Below are 26,116 nucleotides of genomic sequence, written 5' to 3' on the forward strand. Positions count from 1 at the left end.
GTAGACACTTTTTGTTCTGTTACTAACATTTTGGAAAAAGGAAGCCTTTGTTAAAAATTAAACATGCCCTAACTTTCTGTTAAGGTGTGAGAGCTGACTATATGTTCTCTGGAAATATCCGGTAAGTCTTCCAGCAAAACTGGGAAAAACATGAATTCGTATTCCTGATATTTCAAAGGCAACAAGTGAGTAAAAATAAGAACCCAAACGTTTTCTAAATCGTAATGAAGCAAAAGGGCTCATATTCAGTTTTCTAAAATAAATCTTTTACAGATTATCTTTAGAGTTTGAATTTAAAAGGGAAATGAATGCTACTTTTATGACATTCCTTGGTACTTCAAGGATGGTCAATACATTAATATGCCTGTTGACTCTCTCCTTATTTCTCAGTTTAGAAACCACAACTGCATCAAGGCCACAATTTGGAAATGTTAGTTACACCAAGATAGTGAACAGGCAGCACCAGAAGGAGCAGATGCTTGACCTATCTCTATGCTAAGGCAGAGCAAGAGATGAAATGGTGACCATCATAGGGGTGTGAAAATACACAGTAATAGAATTTGAGGTGGAGGACAAGAAACAGAAGTTTGAGGACAGTCCACCTTTTTTGTGTACATTCAGGGAAGAGGACAGAGAAGCCATGATGGAATACATCTATTGTGACAGGGAAATGAGCCTACTGGGAAAAGAGTACCACAGGGAGCTCTTCACGGGAAATAAATGCAGAGCAAGAGGCAAATTGCAGATTGTTCCTCTCTGACTCCCTGTACATGTGCATTATGTTCCAGCTCTTCAGTACAGTGCCATTAGACAGGAGCACTACATGTTGGACTGGCCATTCTTACCTGCTTCTTCCTGGGCATTCCCATGCAACTCTGCCCCTCATCAGGATTAGGGAAAAAGACCATGAGGATCCACAGAAGATGCAATTCCTGTCCCTACAGTGTCTATTTACAAACTGTTTTATTATGTGTTTTGCATTGATTACTTCAGCTGACCTGTATGTGTTGTGTTAAATAAAGATGGTTTTCGGTATATCTGTTAAAATTTCATTAAGCGGAATAATTTATCCTTCATAGTATCATTAAATCTCACTGGACACCAGACTACTTCATTTTCTATAATATCCTTAATCAAAATCATATACATTTACAAAATGGAGGATCAGCAAAAGCTATTACATAAAGTTAAACCCACCACCAGCAAAGAAAATAATATTTAATAACAAATAGTAGTCTTCTCTTACCTCCAGCAGAAAATTGTCTTGGCTTCAGTTTTGTTTCCGTTTTGCAAACAGGCTGTGGATATGAATGGTTAAGTTTCTAAAGGAGTTGGGGGATTTTGACCCCCCCCATTCTCTCATAATTTTCATGGGCTTGCAGAAACATTTTCCAAATGTCTAGCAAGCCATTGTTTCAGGAAGCCTGAAATTGTGGGCTAAAAACTCGAAAGGCAGTGTGCCTTCAAAGGTTGATTAGTGTGCTGTGTGAAAATACGTGTGCTGTGTGACATGGGGCATGTCAAGCCTGATTCCACATTCTGGCACTTCGAGTGCAGAAGTTGGGGGGCCCACAAGGATTCTAAAAATTAATACTGGCCACTTCAGGCTTGTATTAAACTCCCCAGGTTACAGCTTCTCTCTGACCTTGGAGGGGTAGATGCTGCCACCACCCAAGTGCAAAAAAAACCCCAACTCTTTGGACCCAGGAAGATGCACTTGGGAATTCCTCCCTGTGCGTACCCTCAAGCCCTTTCACCTGCCTCCGGGGAAGAGCTGAGAGAGAAAACAAAGGAAATCCACTGTTGCCACCAGCTAATTAAACAATATGCACAAACCTCTTAGGACACAAAAACCCAATCCTGTTCTTAAAGGTAAATTTTATTAAAAACAAAAAGAAAGAAAATACATCTGGGAACTTATGCTATTGCTAGATTTTAAAAAGAGCAAATATAATAATTAAGCAGCAAGAATGGTTTTTCTTGAGGTCCCGCTTAATGGTTACAAGCAAAACAAAAGCATTTGGGGAATCCACGAGCCATAAAAAAATAAGAGAAACATAATTGCGTTTTTCTAGACATTCCCTGATCTACTTACATATCTGGGGTTCAGATAAGTAATTCCTAAGTATGACTTGATTTTTCATACCTGGTTTAAAGCTTCTTACAGCATTGCTGTTCTGTCTCTCCTCTCTGGAGAACAGCAGACAGGGAAAGTTTTTTCCCCAATTTTAAAAAGTTCTAGCCCTCCCATTGGCTCTTTTGGTCAGGTGCTCACTCCCTTCCTTTTACCTATGGGCTTTTTTAACCCTTTACAGGTAAAGCAAGTAGAGAACAGCGACTAACAGGGATTTTGTAGCTAACTGGCTGTCTGGGTGTCCATAAAAGGGAGCTACCCCGCTCCCTTCATTTATCACAGGGCAGAACTGTAAGTAAAACAAAATGGCTGCTGTGGATACACTGCACTACTGCTGTTGGCACTGGTGCAACCATCAAGGTTCAAGAAGCAATAGTAGAGCTCTCCAGTACAGAGGCTTCCTAATTCTCTTTAAATTCAGAGTAGGTAGTGCAAAACATTGTTTTTGCTTCGTTGCCTTAAACGTGCACACTAAGTTTTTTCTTTTTGTCTTACTGTTTTGAGCTTATTACTAAAAACTTCTCAAACACCACTAAGGTTATACTTCTCCGCCCCCGCCCCGCACAAACTGAAGGACCCTAGGCATCTGAACAGAAAGTAGTTTTTCATTTGATATTTGATTTGTTGAACAGTCAGTGAGCTAATCACTGAACAATACAAAGACACTGCCCTTTCCCCAAGGAGTTGCACACTAAAGTAGGAGAATGATATAGGAAATGGTTTCATTTGATGTATAAACCTGTTTTTGCATCTGTATTTGTTCTTAAACTTTTCTTTATACAATGCCTTATACTGTAGACTTGTAAAAATTGACCTATTAAGTGTTGTTAGAAATTCTGTTTGTTTAAACAAAGCTACATCATTCTTAGTTTGTCTAATTACAATAATACATTCGATTTAGATGCTGATGTGAGTGAAGACTCCTCTCCCCCACTACCAGAAAGAACACCAGAATCATTTGTATTAGCAAGTGAACAGAGTGAGTCTCTTCTGTTACATTTTACAGGTTTGGGGAATAAAATAATCCTGAATAAAATGAGTCTAGTATAGTAGTTCTGGGTACTGCTGCTTTTTGTTTGTTTTAAAGAATAAGAAAGTACCAATCCAGTTTTCCCCCCACTCTGTGCATTTTTTTAATCCCTCAGTGTAGCACCGTACATTTGTTTTTGATGAATTTCATTTTGTTGTCAATAGCCCAGTTTTCCAATTTATCAAGATCCCACTGAATTTTAGCTCTACCCTCCAAAGTATGGGCACCCCTCTCCCAGCTTTGTCATCTGCAAACTTGATCAGTATGCTCTCTCTACCTACAGCCATTTAGCATAGTAATACATTAATGTAGTAATGTCTTACGACTTGCACATGCACCTGGATACAGCTGGTGGGAGTGCTGATAAAAACTGAGTTTATGGCCTGTCAACATTTCCTGAAAAAAGGATATGTTCTTAAAATACAGTATACTAAAAGCTTATAACACTATATTAAGGATAGTTTGAAGAGAATGGAGCAGATTTTCCAGCCTGCGAAGGGATGGAAGTCTGGCTGTATTTCCCCCTCTCCGCTAAATATTTGCTTGTCTGCTTCCTCAATGTCCTTGTAACCCCCAGTGTAGGGGTTGGGGAGGGAGTGTGGCTGGTGTATGCTATATTCCTCTCTCCGTAGCTGATAGATGGTCCTTCAGATCAGCTGGCAACAGTCCCTATGGTAGAATAGCATTAGGCTGCTCTAAGCAACATCTAGGGCTGTGCAGAGAATAAGGGAGCTGTAAACAGCTTCCTGTTGCCCTACTCAGTTGTATCCTGCAGAAACAGCAGTCTAGTCCAATATTGTTACATTTAGTAAGCACAGTGCTACTGTGACATAAAGCCCATATTGAAACAGACAACACTTCCAACTCTAATAAATCAGTCACTGGGTCTGTATCCGAATACTTCACTCATAAAACTAGCAGTGGCTTTAATTAGTAAATAAATAAAAGGAATTCATGTAAATCAGGTCTGGGGCAGATTGGTAATGCTCTAGAGAATTTTGTATAGAAATTACCTGCGTTGTGACAGTGCCATTTGTGAATCCATAGTTAAGGATGAACTGCATTTTCCACACTCCTTTTAGAGCACTTACTTCTGGAGCGTAGTATTTATTTTCTGAGAATATATAAATCAGTTTTGTCTGAGTCAAAATTAGTTAAAATGGGCTCCTTAAGCAAGTTAGCACCATATTCAAACAATTTTTTTTGCCCTGAATGATCTCTGTAATAGAATAATGCAGACCCTTCACACGTCTCACATAGTTCAATCTTACTGAAATCTTGTCCAGAGGCTACTTTTAAAGAATTAGGAGAAAAAAAAAAAATTTCCCCAATTACTTTTTGTAACTAAAAGTTTCTCATTCAGCAGATAGTAAATAATGTTCTACAGAAAATCCACAACAAACAGCCCTCTTTCAAAATGATGGAGAACAATGAGACATGACAAAGACTGAAACCAGAATTGCCCTCACTTGGTGACCATTTTGAGAGGAGCATCTCTCTCCCCTGTTGTTCAGTATGTCTGAGTGTTCTCTTCTACCTCCTGGCAGCATAGGAGGCCACCATTTTGAGTGCAACTTGGCATCTCTCATTGAGAACAATGGGATATGAAGCCCATTTTGAATGAGGGCAAATTCTTCAGTTTCTCTGAAGATTTAATGCACTAAACTCTGGAAAATTTTATGAAAAATAATAGCAAAAAATTACCATTAATCCTAAATATGTCTCCACAAAAGCTACCTGTTGAACCAGATCTATTCAAGAAAGAGCAGAAAGGGAGGAGAAAATGGGGTGCACAGGGAAATATGCTGGATCCAGGCAGTTGGGGGAACTAGGTAGCATGTTTGTACACAGGAGAGTTTGGAGGACAGGAAAAACTTAATAAAGGAGAAGGTGTGTGTACATTCTTACTGCTTGGCACTTCTACAGAGTGGGGTAAAATAGCCAGAGCATACTGGTGAATCTAGTCATAAAAGTTAACATTTAAAACAAATAAAGGGCGTTTTGCTTCATATCTTCAAATCATTAAAATGATCACACTGTAACATTGTTGGAATTTGTGTAGTGTCCATGCATGAAACATTTTTAAAGGAAATTTGCAGACAACAATTGTTTAAAATGGAATTAAGGTTGAGTACTAAAGTTTTTTTAATAATAATCAGGGATGCTGTAATTCTCTCAAAAGTGTTACAAACCCAGGAAATTCAGACTGAAGGTTAAACCTGAAAGAAATCAAGGCACCTTAAGGTATAAAAATGTACAGCACCTAAACAATCTTATTTCTGCCCTGTAGTGACGTGAGAAGAAAATTCTGTCTTTAAACATTTAATTCAGACAAAAAATGCTAAAATGCCATAATCTGAATCCTATTTTGGTATGGTGTCACTACAGGGAAGAATTATGGTTATTTGTGCATTTCCTTAGCTTGAAATGTTTTGATATTTCAGATCTAACCTTAGCTCTGAATTTTTGGGGTCTATAATCCTTGGCTTTGTACCATCTGTAATTATGACTTTATAAATATCTATTAATCTCCCTCTAAAAATATTTATTTTGCATATAATGTTGCATTGTAGCCTGAGATGTCAAAATAGAATTTAGTGGAATCTGATATCCATGCATTTCCAAGTTTTACATATTGTATATATTCAAGGTATAAAATTTTTCGCAGTTGGTGTATTGCATTTGTTTTAAATTTCACCTAAAAACTGACCCAGTTGCCTACCAACTGGAATTCCCTGATTGTAGGAAATTCTATCCAACTTTAAGCAAAAAAGGGAATTTTGTGATTTTGCATTTTGATTGGTGGCAATTTGTAATCTTGGAAGTTCTTCATTAAGTGTCTTGAACAAAATGTTGATTAGAAATATTGTGAATACTCTTTGTTTTAAAGACCTTTTAGAAAAGGTGGTTGATGTAACTTCTCTCTAAAGTTTTGTTAGGACGGTCCTTGGTATGGTATTGAAACTCAGGAGATCAGTGTATAAATTTCTGAAATATATTTTGATTTTAAGATTTCATTTTTATTAGGTGCACCTTTGACCAAGACTTTTATGTTTTCACAATCTGCTGAAAGGAGTATACTGCATGATCAGAATCTTCCTAAACAAACAGAATCTACAGTAAGTATCAGTGATAAGTCCATGCTAATTTTTAGCTTCTAGAACTAACCTTTTGAATATACAACCAAATGGTAAAAGAATTTTTTTTAAATGTTAGTTATAAGTGTTGATAAACTTCAACTGACCAAGTTAACTGACTTTTGCTTTAACTGGTGACCTATACCAATTTAATTTTTGCATTTAAACCTGAGCTGCTTTTCTACACTGTTCTGAATGTTGAGTGTTAACATTCTGCATTTTTTTGTCACCAATACTTCAGATGAAGTGGTAGCACAGAGCTCTTCTAGCTTTACAGACAGAAGTGAAAATTAAGATCAGAAATTGAACGTTCTATGAAATGAGTTAAATGCTACCTACACTCAAACTACTCTCCTTTGCCGCCTGCAGTTGCAGTGCTACGAACAATCCCTCTTTCCTTTCCATTGCAACTAACTACATTTCTCCAATCCTTGCCCCATACAAAACTGTAGACATTTTAAAGGTGACCTGCAATGAAAAAATTTATTACAGTGTAAATTAGGATTATGACTATCCTTTGATGTATAAGGAGCTTGAGGAGAACTTTTCCAAAAGGTGTTTTTCTTAAAAGTACAAAGAATATGAAGGTTTTACAGTTAGAGGAGGTCTTACATGATTGAGAAATGTGGGTTGGGAGCATTTTGCCATCCAAGTGATTTTAGTTAAAAAAATTGGTTAACAAAAACAGTTAAAATAAAAATCACTTTTTAATGCCTCAGATATGCTAAGTGAAATCTGATGACAAACCTACTTATTTTCCAGTTGTTTGTCTTTCAGGGTAGACTATGGGTAAAATTTCCAAGAACACCTAACTCCCATTTTCAAAAGTGACTTAGTGATTTAGGCACTTAGGCTATGTCTACACTACGAAATTAGGTCGAATTTATAGAAGTCGGTTTTTTAGAAATCGGTTTTATATATTTGAGTGTGTGTGTCCCCACAGAAAATGCATTAAGTGCATTAACTCGGCGGAGCGCTTCCACAGTACCGAGGCTAGAGTCGACTTCCGGAGTGTTGCACTGTGGGTAGCTATCCCACAGTTCCCGCAGTCTCCGCTGCCCATTGGAATTCTGGGTTGAGATCCCAATGCCTGATGGGGCTAAAACATTGTCGCGGGTGGTTCTGGCTACATATCGTCAGGCCCCCGTTCCCTCCCTCCCTCCCCCCCGTGAAAGCAAGGGCAGACAATCATTTCGCGCCTTTTTTCCTGAGTTACCTGTGCAGACGCCATACCACTGCAAGCATGGAGCCCGCTCAGGTAACTGTCACCCTATGTCTCCTGGGTGCTGGCAGACGCGGTACGGCTTTGCTGCACAGTAGCAGCAACCCATTGCCTTCTGGCAGCAGACGGTGCAATACGACTGGTAGTCGTCCTCGTCGTGTCCGAGGTGCTCCTGGCCATGTCGGCTGGGAGCGCCTGGGCAGACATGGGCGCAGGGACTAAATTTGGAGTGACTTGACCAGGTCATTCTCTTTAGTCCTGCAGTCCTATTGAACCGTCTTATGGTGAGCGGGCAGGCGATACGGACTGCTAGCAGTCGTACTGTACCATCTTCTGCCAGGCAGGCAAGAGATGAGGATTGCTAGCAGTCGTACTGTACCATCTTCTGCCAGACAGGCAAGAGATGAGGATTGCTAGCAGTCGTACTGTACCATCTTCTGCCAGACAGGCAAGAGATGAGGATTGCTAGCAGTCGTATTGTACCATCTTCTGCCAGGCAGGCAAGAGATGAAGATGGCTAGCAGTCGTACTGTACCATCTTCTGCCGAGCAGCCATGAGATGTGGATGGCATGCAGTCCTTCTGCACCGTCTGCTGCCAGCCAAAGATGTAAAAGATAGATGGAGTGGGTCAGAACAAGAAATAGACCAGATTTGTTTTGTACTCATTTGCCTCCTCCCCTGTCTAGGGGACTCATTCCTCTAGATCACACTGCAGTCACTCACAGAGAAGGTGCAGCGAGGTAAATCTAGCCATGTATCAATCAGAGGCCAGGCTAACCTCCTTGTTCCAATAAGAACGATAACTTAGGTGCACCATTTCTTATTGGAACCCTCCGTGCAGTCCTGCCTGAAATACTCCTTGATGTACAGGCACCCCCTTTGTTGATTTTAGCTCCCTGAAGCCAACCCTGTAAGCCGTGTCGTCAGTCGCCCCTCCCTCCGTCAGAGCAACGGCAGACAATCGTTCCGCGCCTTTTTTCTGTGCGGACGCCATACCAAGGCAAGCATGGAGGCCGCTCAGCTCACTTTGGCAATTAGGAGCACATTAAACACCACACGCATTATCCAGCAGTATATGCAGCACCAGAACCTGGCAAAGCGATACCGGGCGAGGAGGTGACGTCAGCGCGGTCACGTGAGTGATCAGGACATGGACACAGATTTCTCTGAAAGCATGGGCCCTGCCAATGCATGCATCATGGTGCTAATGGGGCAGGTTCATGCTGTGGAACGCCGATTCTGGGCTCGGGAAACAAGCACAGACTGGTGGGACCGCATAGTGTTGCAGGTCTGGGACGATTCCCAGTGGCTGCGAAACTTTCGCATGCGTAAGGGCACTTTCATGGAACTTTGTGACTTGCTTTCCCCTGCCCTGAGGCGCATGAATACCAAGATGAGAGCAGCCCTCACAGTTGAGAAGCGAGTGGCGATAGCCCTGTGGAAGCTTGCAACGCCAGACAGCTACCGGTCAGTTGGGAATCAATTTGGAGTGGGCAAATCTACTGTGGGGGCTGCTGTGATGCAAGTAGCCCACGCAATCAAAGATCTGCTGATATCAAGGGTAGTGACCCTGGGAAATGTGCAGGTCATAGTGGATGGCTTTGCTGCAATGGGATTCCCTAACTGTGGTGGGGCTATAGACGGAACCCATATCCCTATCTTGGCACCGGAGCACCAAGCTGCCGAGTACATAAACCGCAAGGGGTACTTTTCGATAGTGCTGCAAGCTCTGGTGGATCACAAGGGACGTTTCACCAACATCAACGTGGGATGGCCGGGAAAGGTGCATGACGCTCGCATCTTCAGGAACTCTGGTCTGTTTCAAAAGCTGCAGGAAGGGACTTTATTCCCAGACCAGAAAATAACTGTTGGGGATGTTGAAATGCCTATATGTATCCTTGGGGACCCAGCCTACCCCTTAATGCCATGGCTCATGAAGCCGTACACAGGCAGCCTGGACAGTAGTCGGGAGCTGTTCAACTACAGGCTGAGCAAGTGCAGAATGGTGGTAGAATGTGCATTTGGACGTTTAAAGGCACGCTGGCGCAGTTCACTGACTCGCTTAGACCTCAGCGAAACCAATATTCCCACTGTTATTACTGCTTGCTGTGTGCTCCACAATATCTGTGAGAGTAAGGGGGAGATGTTTATGGCGGGGTGGGAGGTTGAGGCAAATCGCCTAGCTGCTGGTTACGCGCAGCCAGACACCAGGGCGGTTAGAAGAGCACAGGAGGGCGCGGTACGCATCAGAGAAGCTTTGAAAACCAGTTTCATGACTGGCCAGGCTACGGTGTGAAAGTTCTGTTTGTTTCTCCTTGATGAAACCCCCCGCCCCTTGGTTCACTCTACTTCCCTGTAAGCTAACCACCCTCCCCTCCTCCCTTTAATCATTGCTTGCAGAGGCAATAAAGTCATTGCTGCTTCACAGTCATGCATTCGTTATTCATTCATCACACAAATAGGGAGATGACTACCAAGGTAGCCCAGGAGGGGTGGTGGAGGAGGGAAGGAAAATGCCACACAGCACGTTAAGCACAGCACTTTAAAAGTTTACAACTTTAAAATTTATTGAATGACAGCCTTCTTTTTTTTGGGGCAATCCTCTGTGGTGGAGTGGCTGGTTGGCCGGAGGCCCCCCCACCGCGTTCTTGGGCGTCTGGGTGTGGAGGCTATGGAACTTGGGGAGGAGGGCGGTTGGTTACAGAGGGGCAGCAGTGGCAGTCTGTGCTCCAGCTGCCTTTGCTGCAGCTCAACCATACACTGGAGCATACTGGTTTGGTCCTGCAGCAGCCTCAGCATTGAATCCTGCCTCCTCTCATCACGCTGCCGCCACATTTGAGCTTCAGCCCTGTCTTCAGCCCGCCACTTACTCTCTTCAGCCCGCCACTTACTCTCTTCAGCCCTCCACCTCTCCTCCTGGTCATTTTGTGCTTTCCTGCACTCTGACATTATTTGCCTCCACGCATTCGTCTGTGCTCTGTCAGTGTGGGAGGACAGCATGAGCTCGGAGAACATTTCATCGCGAGTGCGTTTTTTTTTCTTTCTAAGCTTCACTAGCCTCTGGGAAGGAGAAGATCCTGTGATCATTGAAACACATGCAGCTGGTGGAGAAAAAAAAAGGGACAGCGGTATTTAAAAAGACACATTTTATAAAACAGTGGCTACACCCTTTCAGGGTAAACCTTGCTGTTAACATTACATACATAGCACATGTGCTTTCGTTACAAGGTCGCATTTTGCCTCCTCCCACCGCGTGACTACCCCCTCAACCTTCCCCCCTCCCTGTGGCTAACAGCGGGGAACATTTCTGTTTAGCCACAGGCAAACAGCCCAGCAGGAATGGGCTCCTCTGAGTGTCCCCTGAAGAAAAGCACTCTATTTCAACCAGGTGACCATGAATTATATCTCACTCTCCTGAGGATAACACAGAGAGATAAAGAACGGATTTTGGTTGAATGCCAGCAAACATACACTGCAATGCTTTGTTCTACAGTGATTCCCGAGTACGTGTTACTGGCCTGGAGTGGTAAAGTGTCCTACCATGAAGGACGAAATAAGGCTGCCCTCCCCAGAAACCTTTTGCAAAGGCTTTAGGACTACATCTAGGAGAACCGCAAATGCCAGGGCAAAGTAATCCTTTCACATGCTTGCTTTTAAACCATGTATAGCATTTTAAAAGGTACACTCACCAGAGGTCCCTTCTCCGCCTGCTGGGTCCAGGAGGCAGCCTTGGGTGGGTTCGGGGGGTACTGGCTCCAGGTCTAGGGTGAGAAACAGTTCCTGGCTGTCGGGAAAACCGGTTTCTCCGCTTGCTTGCTGTGAGCTATCTACAACCTCCTCCTCCTCCTCATCTTCTTCGTCCCCAAAACCTACTTCCGTATTGCCTCCATCTCCATTGAAGGAGTCAAACAACACGGCTGGGGTAGTGGTGGTTGAACCCCCTAAAATGGCATGCAGCTCATCATAGAAGCGGCATGTTTGGGGCTCTGACCCAGAGCGGCTGTTCGCCTCTCTGGTTTTCTGGTAGGCTTGCCTCAGCTCCTTCAGTTTCACGCGGCACTGCTTCGGGTCCCTGTTATGGCCTCTGTCCTTCATGCCCTGGTGACATGAATTAATAGTGACATGAATTAATTTAGTCGTTAAAAGCGACCTGAGAAAATGTCTTGAATTTTTCTAACAGCCCTCATATATATTAATATGTATGTTTGAAGTCCACCTAATGTTTTAAAAAAAACTTCCCCCTCATTCCTCCTTGAATGTTGCCATTTAGGGGACGCCCATTTGCCTTCAGTAGCTCACAAACCCCATGATCACATTAATCATTGAGCTGTCATCTGAGCTCCTGCTATTGAGCTGCCCCCTTCTCATACTCTGTGCTGGGAAGCAACAATGTAGCATCTTCAATAAAAATACTATAACAACTTTAACTAAATCAATTTAGAACTGTGTAAGTACAGAGGGAATAGAAAGTGGAATGTTTGCCTCGGTTAGATACGCAAATAGAAGTGTCAGCTGAAGGCAAACCTGAAGTCCCCCGAACTACTCTTGTTTTTCCTTGAAAATTGCAGGGGAGAGCAGAAAGATCAGAATAGCTATTTTTTACTCTTATAAAAAGCAAGAAAATGTGGATTTTGACCAAAATAAAGTAGAAATGAATCTTTGTGAACAATGAATAGGGCCCTACCAAATTCATGACTCTGAAAAACACATCATGGACCGTGAAACCTGGTCTCTCCCGTGAAATATGGTCTTCTGTGTACTTTTACCTTATACCAGTGGCTCTCAACCAGGAGTACACGTACTCCTGGGAGTATTCAGAGGTCTTCCAAGAGGTACATCAACTCATTTAGATATTTGCCTAGTTTTACAACAGGTTACATAAAAAGCACTAGCGAAGTCAATACAAACTAAAATTTCATACACACAATGGCTTGTTTATATTGCTCTATGTATTATACACTGAAATGTAAGTACAGTATTTATATTCCAATTGATTTATTTTACAATTATATGGCAAAAATGAGAGAGTCAGTAATAGTGTCCTGTGACACTTTTTTATATTTTTGTCTGATTTTTGTAAACAGGTAGTTTTTAAGAGACGTGAAACTTGGGGTATGCAAGACCAATCAGACTCTTGAAAGGGGTACAGGAGTCTGGAAAGGTTGAGAACCACTATACTGTACAGACTTAATGGGGGGAGACCACCATTTCTCCAACTGGGGTCCTAACCCAAAAGGAGGTTGTGGGAGGGGGGTTGCAAGGTTATTGTAGGGGATCACAGTAGTACCACCCTTACTTCTGCACTGCCTTCAGAGTTGGGTGGCCGGAGAGCAGAAGCTGCTGGCCAGACATCCAGCTCTGAGGGCAGTGCTCCACAAGGAGCAGCGCAGAAGTAAGGGTGGCAATAATGTACCATTTCATCCTTACTTCTGAGCTGCTGCTGGCAGCAATGCTGCCATCAGAGCTGGGCTCCAGGCCAGCAGCTCCCACTCTCTGGTCACCCAACTCTGAAGGCAGTGCCACCATCAGCAGCAGCACAGAAGTAAGGCTGGCAATACTACGAGCCCCCTACAATAACCTTGCGACAACCACCTTTTGGATAAGGACCCCTACAGTTTTACCACTGTGAAATTTCAGATTTACATATCTGAAATCATGAAATTACAATTTTTAAAATCCTGTGACCATGAAATTGACCAAAATGGACCATGAATTTAGTAGGGCCCTAACCATGAGTCTCATAAAATGAAAAAATGAACAAACTTTAAAAGCTTTCCAGGTCGTCTTTAATGCATCATAACTTACTAACATTCCTTTGCTAACTTTGCTAACATTCCAGAATGGAAACTATGATTTTACCAGTAATTCATGTATTAACTATCAGCACTTGTTACCACCAGACTATCATACTTTTTAACATTGAGTCTTCTGTAGCGCCCAGCCCACCCACTTAGCATTCAGGCCCATCCCCAAGACCCAGCTCTGCTCCAGCCCCAGCACTTGCCTGGCTCCCCCCGCCTGCCAGGGAGTGGGGTCAGGGCATGGGGGCTTGCACCCACAAGCCCCGACCCCACTCCTCAGCAGAAGCACCAGGTGAGTGAAGCAGGGCAAGCCCCCACACCTCAACCCTGCTGTCTGGCAGATGCGCCGGGTGGAGTGGATTGGGGGATGGGGACGCCCCAATTGGCTGGGGCCGCTGGGCATGACCCAGTGGTAATCCACCACTGGGAGGAGGGTGGGTGGGCAAGTGAGTGTGCGGTTTGGCAGCAGCAGAGTTGATCCTCAAAAAAGGTAGGCCTGCCTCCTTGGGGAGCCAGGCCTGGCGTGGGACGGGAATGGGTGCTGGGAGCCATGCACATTAGAGAGCAGCATCTCCTTCCGGAGCTGGCTGTGCACCCAGGGCCCCAGGGGGACCCTGGCCAGAGCGTCCATTACCCTACGCAAGGCCTGCTGGAAGGGATGGGGGGAGGCGGGTCCCTCCTGTCATTGCCCGCCCACCCAAATGTCCCATCCTGGCTACTCCACTAGTAGGAAGTGTAAAATTTTCCAATTCTGCTTATGGTATCTCCTTCCAAAAATATTTGCTTTTATCTTGAATATCTCAGACGTTCTTTAACAAATTATTTTGAGGCATCCTACAGAAATTTAAAATACAATATTTCATATTAACAGGGCTTGAAAACAGCTGGATGTGTAAAACTTGGTAAGTGATTAATTTAGTTCTTAAATGTAAATGAAACTTTCTAACAACTTGCCAGGTTCCTAGTGCATTGTGAGTTACCTTGAAGTAATGGTGGGAGGCCAAAAGGAGTTAGTTACCCTGTGTGCACTAGCTGGTCACCAAACTAGTTGGTCCAGCTGCAGGAGATGTGCACTGCATAGTCACCAAACATCTTAAATTCTTAATCCTTTTTTAAATCTACCATAGTTTTTGTAGCTTATAGCCTATTACACTTTGTTACAATAATATTTAGGTTTCCATGACTTAAAAATTATTCCTATTCAATTGTAGCTGTTATACTAATGTATAAACAGTCTTATCTTTTCATCTTCGTTTCCAAACTACTCTAAATCTGTATGTACTATATAAATATTGAGTTAATTTTCATTTTATTTTACAATATGAACTAATTTTCTCTCTCACACTATTTTGGAGCTTCATTAATGAGGTTAAATTGGTGTACGCCTGAAGTATTTACAATTAATTCTGTTCTGTTGCTCAGAAGCACCAAATACAAGCTGAAAGGAAAGCTACTTACATGAATATATTAAAGGATACTGTGAACTGAAATCATATATTACGTAGTTACCTTTAATATGAATTGGTTAGAACATAAAAACTGAAAGGAATTTTTAAATCTTATTTACTTCATATTGATATAAGAATTTAATATTTGGATTTCTCTAAGATTGGTCATTGAAAACCAGTGGAATTAGTTCAACTCCTGAAACTTTACTGTAAGCACTTTTAGTTCTCAGTGCTGCAGTGCTTGGGTTACAAACACTTCAGGGAAGTGTTAAAAGAAAAAAATAACTGTTTCTACCGGAATAAAAACATTTTTATTAGCCTTGGATTTTATAAAGGCTTTGTTTTCTACAAAGGGTAAAATTTGAATCAAGTTTGACTTAAAAGCATCATTTTGAAATTAAGAATACCACAAAAATTGCTTGCCTAACATATTTATATTAAAATCTCTTGTTTTCCAGATAATCTTGAAATGGGCAACAAAACACCAGCTGATACTATACCTCAGATTCCTCTTTCCAGTTCCACTGATATAAGAGGTCAAATTTCAGAAATTCCAGTAGAAATCACAGATATTGGTAATTGCCATTCATTCAAAACTGCCCCTTTTATGTATTTGTTTAAATTTAGTACATAAATATATAAATGTTTACTCATTCAGCGTGTACATTCCATTTATTAGTTTTTGAAAAAGTCGCATCCTTTAAAAAATGGAAGTTGAATCCTATCAAGGAAAATAGAAAGAAGCATAAACTCTGGAAAATCAAGTGTAAAAATATGATTAGGAAGGCCAAAAGAGAATTTGAAGAACAGTTTGCCAAAGACTCAAAGTAATTGCAAGAAGTGTTTTAAGTACATCAGAAGTAGGAAACCTGCCAAATAACCAGTGGGGCCAATAGATGATTGAGATGCTAAAAGAAAAGGAGTACTAGTGGCGCCTTAGAGACTAACCAATTTATTTGAGCATAAGCTTTCGTGAGCTACAGCTCACTTCATTGGATGCTTATGCTCAAATAAATTGGTTAGTCTCTAAGGTGCCACTAGTACTCCTTTTCTTTTTGCAAATACAGACTGACACGGGTGCTACTCTAAAACCTGAGATACTAAAGGAGCACTCAAAGATAAGGCCATTGCACAGAAACTAAATGACTTCTTTGCATCAGTCTTCACGGCTGATGACGTAAGGGAAATTCCCAGATCTGAGCCATTCTTTTTAGGTGACAAATCTGAGGAACTGCCCCAGATTGAGGTGTCATTGGAGGAGGTTTTAGAACAAATTGATAAACTAAACAGTAATAAGTCACCAGGACCAGATGCTCTTCACCCAAGAGTTCTGAAGGAACTCAATGTGAAATTGCAGAACTAACAACTGTGGTATGTAAACTGTCATTTAAATCAGCTTCTGTACTAGATGACTGGAGGTTAGCTAATGTGACACCAATTTTTAAAAAGGGTGCCAGAGGCGATCCTGGCAATTACAGGCCGGTGAGCCTTACTTCAGTACCGGGCAAACTGGTTGAAACTGTAGTAAAGAACAGAATTATCAGACACATAAAAGAACACGATTTGTGGGGGAAGAGTCAACATGGCTTTTGTAAAGGGAAATCATACCTTACCAATCTATTAGAATTCTGAGGGAGTCAACAAGCATGTGGACAAGAGGGATCCAGTGGATATAGTGAACTTAGACTTTTCAGAAAGCCTTTGACTAGGTCCCTCACCAAACATTCTTAAGCAAAGTAAGCTTCATGGGATAAGAGGGAAGTCCTCTCATGGATCAGTAACTGGTTAAAAGATAGAAAACAAAGGGTAGGAATAAATGGTCAGTTTTCAGAATGGAGAGATGTAAATTGAGGAGTCCCACCAAGGATATGTACTGGGACTTGTGCTGTTCAACACATTCATAAATGATCTGGAAAAAGGAGTGAACAGTGAAGTGGCAAAATTTGCAGACGATACAAAATTACTTAACTATTTAAGTCCAAAGCAGACTGCAAAGAGTTACAAAGGGATCTCACCAAACATGGTGACTGGGCAACAAAATGGCAGATGTGTTAGTCTGTATTCGCAAAAAGAAAAGGAGTACTTGTGGCACCTTAGATGAAATTCAATGTTGATAAATGCAAAGTAATGCATGTTGGAAAACATAATCCCAACTATACATATAAAATGTTGGGGGTCTAAATTAGCTCTTACCACTCAAGAAAGAGATCTTGGAGTTATTGTGGATAGTTTTCTTAAAAACATCCACTCAGTGTGCAGCAGCAGTCAAAAGAGCTAACAGAATATTGGGAATAATTAAGAACGAGATAGATAATAGGACAGAATATTATATTGTGTCTATATAAATCCATGGTATGCCCACATCTTGAATACTGAGTGCAGATGTGGTCGCCCCATCTCAAAATAAAAATAAAAATAAAAAATATTGGAATGGGAAAAGATTCAGAAAAGAGCAACAAAAAAGATTAGGGGTATGGAACAGCTTCCATATGAGGAGAGATTAATAAGACTGGGACTTTTCATCTTAGAAAAGAGATGACTAAGGGGAAATATTGAAGAGGTCTATAAAATCATAATAGGTGTGGAGAAAATAAATAAGGAAGTGTTATTCATTCTTTCACATAACACAAGAACTAGGGGTCACCAAATCAAATTAATAGGTTACAAGTTTAACACAAACAAAGTATTTTTTCACACAACGCACAGTCAACCTGTGGAACAGTTTGTCAGAGGATGTTGTGAAGGCCAAGACTATAACAGTGTTCAAAAAAGAACTAGACAGGTCAATCAATGGCTATTAGCCAGGATGGGCAGGGACAGTGTCCCTAGCCTCTGTTTGCCAGAAGCTGGGAACCGGTGACAGCCTACTGTAAATATGAATTTCTTAGTATATTTGAGAAATTGAGCATACTTTAATGTACTTCTGTTTGAATTTCCTTTTTGAAATTGTCCGTGTATTGTCATGTTTTACTCATAATTGTTTGGGTTTCTAATTATCTAATCAATCCTCACTTGTGTGTTTACAGAGTCTGCAAAATTATGCTTTAATGATTATAACACATTTTCACTGTATAGTTATGAAAACCTGAGGACATAAACAATTTTCCAAAATCATGGTATTTGGGGGAATAAAATAAGCAAATTATAAAAGACTTAATTTGGCATTGTGGATTAAGTACCTTCCAAATTAAATAATGAAATATAAAAGTATCTGAATGGTTCATGTTTGTAGTTACTACAAGCATCTTGTGTTTAAAACTCTTGTATTGAGACATGAAGTTTTGTAAGTCCCTGAAAGTAGGAATATCTTAAATGGGAGATGCTGAACAGCTTTAACAATAGCGATTGTTCTCAATGCTAATTCTGAATTTGCTTTTTTTCAAAGTTGACGGAATTTAAATGTTTTCTGTTTTTAGGTTTTGGTAACCGTTGTGGAAAGCCAAGAGGACCAAGAGAGCAACCATCAGAATGGACATGATGAAAAAGAAAATGGTCACTCTGGAAAAGTCAAGTGCCACTGAAAACTAAATAAACAGTATTCCACTCTTTACTTTTTGGGGACTAACACAGAACAGTGTAGTTTTATAACTACAGAATGGTACACTTTTTACTTTACATCCCACATAAAACCTTAAATATTATTCACAACAGTGGATTCCAGTATTACAACCTAACTTTTTGCTGGGGCCATCTACCTGCCTTATTACACCTAGGAGAAAGTATTACATATGGTTTATTTTGTAACTTCCAAGTATTATTGCCTTAATGTCTTTTAACCCTGTTACACGCTGCTTGTAGACATTTGTTAATATAGTGATACTTTTGACAAATTGAGTTTATGGACTACTTTTTGCTAACTTTTGATTACCTTGTAAGCATTATTTTGTATATGTACAGGGCAAGTAGGAATATAATTTGATAAAGTTGCAATCATAAAATATTAACAGAAGATGTAAGAAATCTCTGCATGTTCTAAATTCATGTGTATCTTATTTGTAAATTATTTGCCCTGAAATTTTAGAAAATGGTTTCTGATTTAAAAACAAAAAAATTCTGGACATACAGCCAGAATTGCAGGTTTGCAGAGATAAAGATTGTAATACGTTTTGTAAATTGTAAGCAAAAGGTTATTTTTATATTATATACTGTTGGTCAGACCTAATTTGTTCCGGTTTTCATCTAGTCATGGAGATTCAGTAAGTGCCTTGGAACAATATTGAATTCTCTTAGCCTATGTATGTTGCTTCAGTGTTTGAGTTCATCTGGGTTTAGAAATGTATAAAAACAAAAAATTGTTTAGTGTATCTGACCTTCCAGTAAAATAGAACCAATTCTAAGTAACCATCACTTGTTAGTTTTCATTTTAATATTTCATAAGTTTCAATTTATAGAGATGAATTTCCTAAAAGCTTCCTACATAATAGCTGGTTTAATGCTACAGTATAATATGGTGTGTATTTCTACTTTTGTACAAACATTTCAGGACACACTGGTAAAGGGACTATTTGAGAGCCATTATTTTCCATTGTGCTGGTAAAAATAGTATTTTGATCATTCAGCAAGTGTGTGTATGTGTGAAAGCAACTTATATGAAGATTCACATAGAGCCCTTGCAGCTACACTGAATCTTGGCAGCATACCATGCCAAGGATTAATCCTTATAAGGATTCTCTACTTCTAAGCTTTGTTTCTGTAATAATGATAGACTCTTTAAATTAAAGAAAGTACCTCAAAATTTCACTGTGTTTTTACTTATAAGGAACAAGTATATTATTCAAAAATGAACTAGAGTACATTGGGGTGGGCAAGGTCATATTCAGCTGTTTGTAATTCTTCAGTGCTCATTACTGTAAACATGAAACTGAACCTAATGGATGCTAAAAAAATTTTCTGTTAACTTCCTTAGAGATTCTGCCTAATTATAATGCAAAAAACAGTAGAAATGAGCTGAGTAGTATAGCATATGAAGATTTTTTTATAACTGGTTTTTATTAATGAAAGTAGTGACTGAAACCTTCATACATGGGTATCTGCTATTCTGGTCACTAGCCATGGATTTGACAGAGTCTTTTCTACTACAATGGGGGGCAATTTAGTCATTTTTTCCTCCCTTTCTCTGATTTCAGGCTCACTGCTATCCACAGAAGAGCTTTAGAGAATGAGAAGTTAATCTAGCAGACTGCTTGGAACTTCCGTAGAATTGGTGGTTCTTCACGCAGTTGCAGTCAGGTGTGTGTGTGCGCCCAGCATACCAAAGCCAGAGAATTTTGTTTAGCGGTACCTGTTCAGATGGTGCTCTAGCCCTTCCCCTCACTGTTAAAGAGCATCACCACCCACCCCACCTTTAGTTCCTTCTCACCACCCAAGGCTAGAGTCAGAGCATTCTGTGTGGTGTTTCACCTCACGCTGTTTTTTCTGTTTCTCTGGGAATTTATTGTATATGTAGCTACCCTCAGGTTAAGCTATAGTAATTAGGATGGATAGTTTGATGCCCCTACCAGGGTTTAAACATTGTCTGTTGTGTGGGATAGCTATCCCCAATAGTGACCCCCTGCTCATGTGGTTTTTGTTGTGTCTGCAAGAGGGGCACATTTGGGAAAGGTGCTCTATATGCCAGTTATTTAAGAGGAGGATAAAGGTGGCAAGAGGCCTGGTGTCTGAAACAGCACCTCTTAGAGCAGGCCATGAACACTGCTTCAGAACCAGGGATCTCTTAAGGTCATCTAGCCATACACTATTCTTTGTAGCCAACACTGTGTGGTTACTGGGTTGAGATGCGGTGCATCCCCTAACAGGAAGAGAGGTCATTCTCCTTCCTCAGGTCCTTTGAGGAAGAGGTCCCATGAGACTAACCAGGCCCATTCTAGGACTTGGAGGGACTCTTCATCCTCTTCCAAGAGGAGTGCTGACCGGCACCGAGAGTCCTTTAGTACGTATTATAGAGTTGGCCCATCTAACCCCTCCTTAGTACCACATTTAGATCAGTTGGACTCTGTATCATCACCTCCATATTGGCCATTGGGCACCCGTTGAGTCTAGTACCAATGACAACAGCATTAGCATCAATTGTCTCCATGCCATTGGAACAGTACCAGACCTGCTTTGCTTTTATGTTCCTGATTCCCCTATAGTCTAGGGGTTGTCAGCTGACATGGCTTCTACATCTCTCTCTTCTGCCGTGCCACTGGCAACATCTAGTTGGGTCGCAGAACTGTCTCACTTGTCAGTGCCACATTCCACGCTGTCTGGGATTAAGACTGCAGCGTCGCAACCAAAGTCCTGTGTGGTACTGAGAGGTTCATCAGCATGGATGGTGTCTTCAGTACTGATGTCCTTACTACAGACACTTTCATCGGGTTCAGCTGACCTCGGTCTTGGCTCTGTCGTTTGCTCTAGTACTGACAGCGTCGACTACTCATTCATCCTCAGCACTGATGACTTCTTCGTGTTGGGCTCAGGATGAGGCTGACTGTTATCTCTTCCTTAGGAGTGGCTCCACAGTTCCCACCAGATGACTTCTAGGGCTTCTCAAGACCTGGTTTGGGGACTTCTTCCTCTTCCCCCTCACCTTCGAAGCACCGTTCTCAATCCTTGGATCACCATTGGTACCGGGACCAGCACAAATCCCTCAGTAAGGATAGGGGTCACTGGCCTAGTTCCTACTGATCTCCATCGTTCCCTAACCCTTCTTCTCCAGATGATTATGCAATATTCATCCTCACCAGTGTCTGAGGGACATCCTTTCCCAAGAGACAGCAAGGTTTTTACAGGCAGGGTTATAAATCATGGAGGTGGAGGTCTTCTGGGTCCAATTCCATTCAGCCAGCTCACTGTCCAGCATGCAGACATTTTAACTCACATGTCGAGGACAGCATTCCAGTTGTGACCTGCCCTTCTGTCTCCTCATATATCAGTCCAGTACCAGGAGCTCCATCATCCTCTCAGAGCTGAGGGCCTCAGGGCGCAGCCATTTCTGGGTCAGATGAATCAGGTCAAACAATTGCGATCGGGGTGTCTTGTCCTCTGTATACTGCCACTCATGGAACCTCTGGGCTCGCAACGCCGTCGTTACTCTGGATCTGCCCAGGATCTCTGCCTTCAGCTGGGGGTAATCTGCTGTAGTCTCTGCGGCCATATCGTAGTAGACTTTCTGGGCCTCCCGACACAGGAACTGGGTGAGAATACCAGACCACTGATCTCTGGGCCAGGCCTCCCACAGGGCTGCTCTTTCAAAAGCCAGGAGGTATGCCTCCACATCATCCTCCTGTGTCATTTTCTGTAGGCAGTAGCTGGCCCGTATGGTCCGGGTCCCGTCGCAGTTGCGGTTCAGCTCCATAAGGGCCTTCATCTGGTTCACCAGCTCTTGCAGCAGGGCTCGGTCCTGGGCAGCCTGATTCATCAACAGCCAATTAGTCTCCTGCTGCATCCGAGTCTCCTCCTGTTGGGCGGTTGCTTGGACCCGGGTAGCCTCCTGCTGGGCTGCGGTGGCTTGTATTAGGGCCTTGACCACGTCATCCATCTTAGGGATGGGAGGGTTTTGGCTAACCCTGGTTTAAGTCCCCAGCGCGTCGATCCCACTCCTGATACCACATGTGGCAAATTGCCAGCATTACTATGATAGGTCTCGTGCTTTCTCTTCTTGGGGAACGGGGGGGAGTTCAGGGCACCGTTTCTTGCCCCTGAACTGGGGTATTAATTGCCCCACTAGTGTTGTAGAGGAGGGGGGTGAAGAGGGAGGGACCCGGGCCCACCCTCTACTCCGAGTCCCAACCCAGGGGCCCTAGGGATAGCGGTAAACCACTAGAACTAGTGGTTCCTTCCCCTGGGCTACTTCCCTCTCCTGCCCTTCAGTTTGTGGGGCTTCCTGCCCTCCCTCTGCACAAACCAGATATCCCTTTACCTAGGGTCTTGGTCATCTTAGCCCACTGCAGCACTTCTGCAAACTCTCCTCTGCTTCCCTCCAAACTACTCTCTGCTCCAATACCAATCCACTCTGTTTCAACTCCTCCAAACTGCTCTCTGCTTCAACTCCTCCTCTTGTCTGATCGAAGCAGGGGGTTTTTATCATGTGACTGGCTTCAGGTGCTCTAATTAATTTATAGCAAACTTTCTTGTCTTTACAGGGAATAAGGTTCCCTTCTACCACTCTTCTGCTGCCCTGTGGCCATGCTGTATAACAATATATATTTTATATAAATCAGATGTAGGGTAGATTTTAGGTTTATTCAAATTTTAGGTCTGCTTCATTGCACTCTTCCCACATCTGTGTGTGTTTATCTTGTAATTTTGTTAAGCTTTGATACCTTTTAAACATGGACCTCAACAACTTAATGTATTTATTTTAAGATACTTCAGTATATTTTGTCTTCATTATTCTGTTTATACAAATGCCATCATGATGTTTGCTGAGATTTGGAAATGTTTTTCCATTAAACTTGTCACTTGAGCTATAAAAACTACACTTCACCAGGAAATATTCCATTCTTAAAACAGTTAAACTACTGTATCATTCTGATCAAAAGCTTTTGCTGAATTTGGCTATAACTTGACAAAACCAAAAGGAACTATTGTTCCGTTAAGTAAATAATCTCCATTGTTCTTGTTTCTACAGTACATCCCAGAAATGGGCGATGACAGTCATTAGAAGTAGCTTTGGATTTATTATGTAAAACTAACAGATTTGTGAAAATTCTTGAAACATCTGTTCTATATGTGGGTATAATTGTATCTGTCCTCTTCTACTGGTAAATTGTTAGGCATCATTGTTGGCATGCTTAAAATCCCCAAGGAAAAATGCATAATGGAAGAGGGGCTGCAGGAGTGCCAGAATCTGGGCACAAGTGTTGGGGCCACCAGTGCCAGAACTGTGGCCCTGACCCCTACTTCTCTTACCCCCAGGCTAGAAGCTGCAGCCAGACAGTGATAACAGCCCAGGGAGCCCGCACCACTGTGGGGAGCCCTAGACCCTCCACCTGCCCTGGGCGGGGGCTGAGGTGCCCAAGAGCAGCCCCCAACCTGTGTCCCTGCCTCGTAGGGCACACCACTGCCAGTAGGATCCAGGGGTGGGGGCTCCGATCTGGCCTCCTTCCCCCTCTCTGGGGTCTGCAGACACGCTCTGTGGGGAGAGGAGGCCCTGCCCTAGCTGGGAGGCGACGAGGAGACCTGGGGAGGTCACAGGCTATGAGGAGCCGAGCAGGAAGGGCTCCTCCGGTGCAGCTGCTGCTGCTCCTGGCCCAGCCTCTGTCACCACCACGCTGCTCCTGGGCTCACTTAGTGCCTGCACCCAGCTCCCGGTGACAGGCTGCCCCCACTGCTACCTGGGCTTTGTACCTGAGGCAGCAACTACCGCTCCTCCTGTCACCTCTGGCCTGAGGCTTGCAGTTTGGGGAGGGGCAATACCCCCCTGCCTTCTTGCCAACACCGACTATGCCCAGGTCGCCACCACTCTGCACCTGCCTGAGGCTATTATGCCCATGTTAAAAAGTAGGCCGGCATGGCCCTTCCATTCCCAAAAGTAGGAGGACATGGCCTCCCTGGCCTCTGTGGTTCTGGTGTCCCTGGGCCTCCAGGGTGTGGGGGCCCAAAATGTTCTTTGTGTCCATGGCCCCAATAATTCTTAATCCACCTCTGGATGTGCAGGAGCTCAGACTAGATTATCACGATGGTCCCTTTTGGCCTCAGTCTGAGAGTCAGATCCAAATATTACTTTCAGTTTGTTAATTTTGGCACACTGTGCTGCATTCAACAGAAGTTGCAGAAGTTCTGAAACTTTTAGCATTGCCTTTGGCTAGTGCAGCTACCACCAGACCTGCATTGGAAAGGGGCCCAGTAGGTCTGGTGGCTTTTATGCTAGTCCCTTTAAGGATACAAATATATGGGAGTAACTAGGCTAATAACTGTTAAAACCTCTAAGTATTTCCAGTGCAAACTAGATGTTTCTAAAAACTGAAGCAGATTGAGTCTGCGGAGTGATCATGCTGCTAATAAAAGTTCTTTGTCTTATCTCCAACCAAAATGTTGTGAGTGCTCACTAAATATTTCAGACTCCATGTGCTTAGTTTTTAAAGTTTCTATCTTCTGCTGGAGTAGTCACCATTGGGGAATATAGCTCTAGGACATGTTAACTTTTAACTGAATGTGCCATCATTTAAACACTCATATGTTTATATTTGATCACTAAACTGTATGATCAAAACTGTAATTCCCACAGCAAATTAAACTGTGACATTGCATTCTCATATTAAACCATAAAAGTCAATGCTTTTTATAGGTTTCAGAGTAACAGCCGTGTTAGTCTGTATTCGCAAAAGGAAAAGGAGGACTTGTGGCACCTTAGAGACTAACCAATTTATTTGAGCATGAGCTTTCCTGAGCTAAAGCTCACTTCATCGATGAAGTGAGCTGTAGTGCACGAAAGCTCATGCTCAAATAAATTGGTTAGTCTCTACAGTGCCACAAGTCCTCCTTTTCTTTTTGCGAATGCTTTTTATAGTAATTCAAATTACTACGTATCTCCAATGGAGTAAAATTACTGTAGAAAGTTTATCCAACGGTTACTTAACCGTTTGTCTGCAACCCACTTAATTGTGGTCTTTAATTCTGGGTTAATACTAGCTAATGGGCAGAGAGCAGGCAATGGCCCTACCTCTCAGCCTCTGAAGAAACAAAATTAGAGCAGTTGCCACTTGACAATCCTTGAAGACCATGGGGGGCGGGGGGTTAACTTGTTTCTCCCTGCTGGAACCTTTCCTCACTGCAGTGAAAGGCACTCACTGCTGGAGTCTTTCAGTGTGGCAAGTAGCTACGTGTGTAGCACTGTACTTTACATGCTGCCATAATTGTAAACATAGCCTGTTGTTCTCTGTAAATCCTTATTGGTCAATGCTAAAATTATTCGTGTTTCCCTCATCAACCCACAAATGAGCGCTCTGACTAGACCAACCTAGCCATAAATGTGTCTAGTTTAACTGAAACAATCTGAATGCTTACTTTCCCTATTGTAGATTGTTTTTTCTAACATCTTCATGTGACACTTTTTCTGATATGTTTTACATGTCATTTTTTAGCTTACACAGTAAATGTGCATTAGAAAAGGGATAAAAGAATTAATCTGTGTGCTGTAGAAAAAATAATTATAGAAACATTAAAAATACAACCCCCAACTGTCTTTGAAACCAGTACTTCTGAAAGGGAATCCTCAATCCCCAAGGCTAAATAGTCTTTGATTAATATCTATGGGAATTTACAGGTACCATATTTGGCCAGCAGAGGGCTTGTATACTCCATGATTGCAATGGAAACATTAATTCCTTGGCTTCCATGTATTCTGGCCAAGATTTAAAA

At 42.2% G+C, this 26,116-nt stretch overlaps 2 protein-coding genes across 9 annotated transcripts in view; one reads left to right on the forward strand and one right to left on the reverse strand.

The window, feature by feature from the left end:
- Positions 1-20,006, forward strand: part of PTPN12 (protein tyrosine phosphatase non-receptor type 12) — a 150,578-nt gene extending 130,572 nt beyond the window's left edge. The window contains exons 14-19 of one of the 6 annotated variants that reach the window (XR_012156837.2): positions 3,036-3,113; positions 6,192-6,283; positions 14,197-14,227; positions 15,232-15,348; positions 18,190-18,371; positions 19,900-20,006. Coding sequence is in view for 5 of the 6 variants with exons in the window: in XM_073328578.2 (XP_073184679.1) it covers positions 3,036-3,113; positions 6,192-6,283; positions 14,197-14,227; positions 15,232-15,348; positions 18,190-18,251 (380 nt within the window). In the remaining variant the exon portion in view is untranslated. Of the gene's footprint in view, positions 1-390; positions 1,036-3,035; positions 3,114-6,191; positions 6,284-14,196; positions 14,228-15,231; positions 15,349-18,189; positions 19,509-19,899 lie in introns of those variants that run through there. The other 5 variants (XM_073328578.2, XM_073328580.2, XM_073328581.2 and 2 more) reach the window with 5 other exon arrangements.
- LOC140905374 (uncharacterized) overlaps positions 10,034-26,116 on the reverse strand; it is a 36,060-nt gene continuing 19,977 nt past the window's right edge. For all 3 annotated transcript variants that reach the window (XM_078851160.1, XM_078851161.1, XM_078851162.1), the window contains exons 3-4: positions 11,214-11,622; positions 10,034-10,625 (exon numbers count right to left, since the gene is read on the reverse strand). In XM_078851160.1, the coding sequence (XP_078707286.1) occupies positions 10,090-10,625; positions 11,214-11,622 (945 nt within the window). In that variant the 3' untranslated portion in view covers positions 10,034-10,089. The remainder of the gene's footprint in view (positions 10,626-11,213; positions 11,623-26,116) is intronic.

Source organism: Lepidochelys kempii, chromosome 1 (genome assembly GCF_965140285.1).
Source record: "Lepidochelys kempii isolate rLepKem1 chromosome 1, rLepKem1.hap1, whole genome shotgun sequence".
NCBI lineage: Eukaryota > Metazoa > Chordata > Testudines > Cheloniidae > Lepidochelys > Lepidochelys kempii.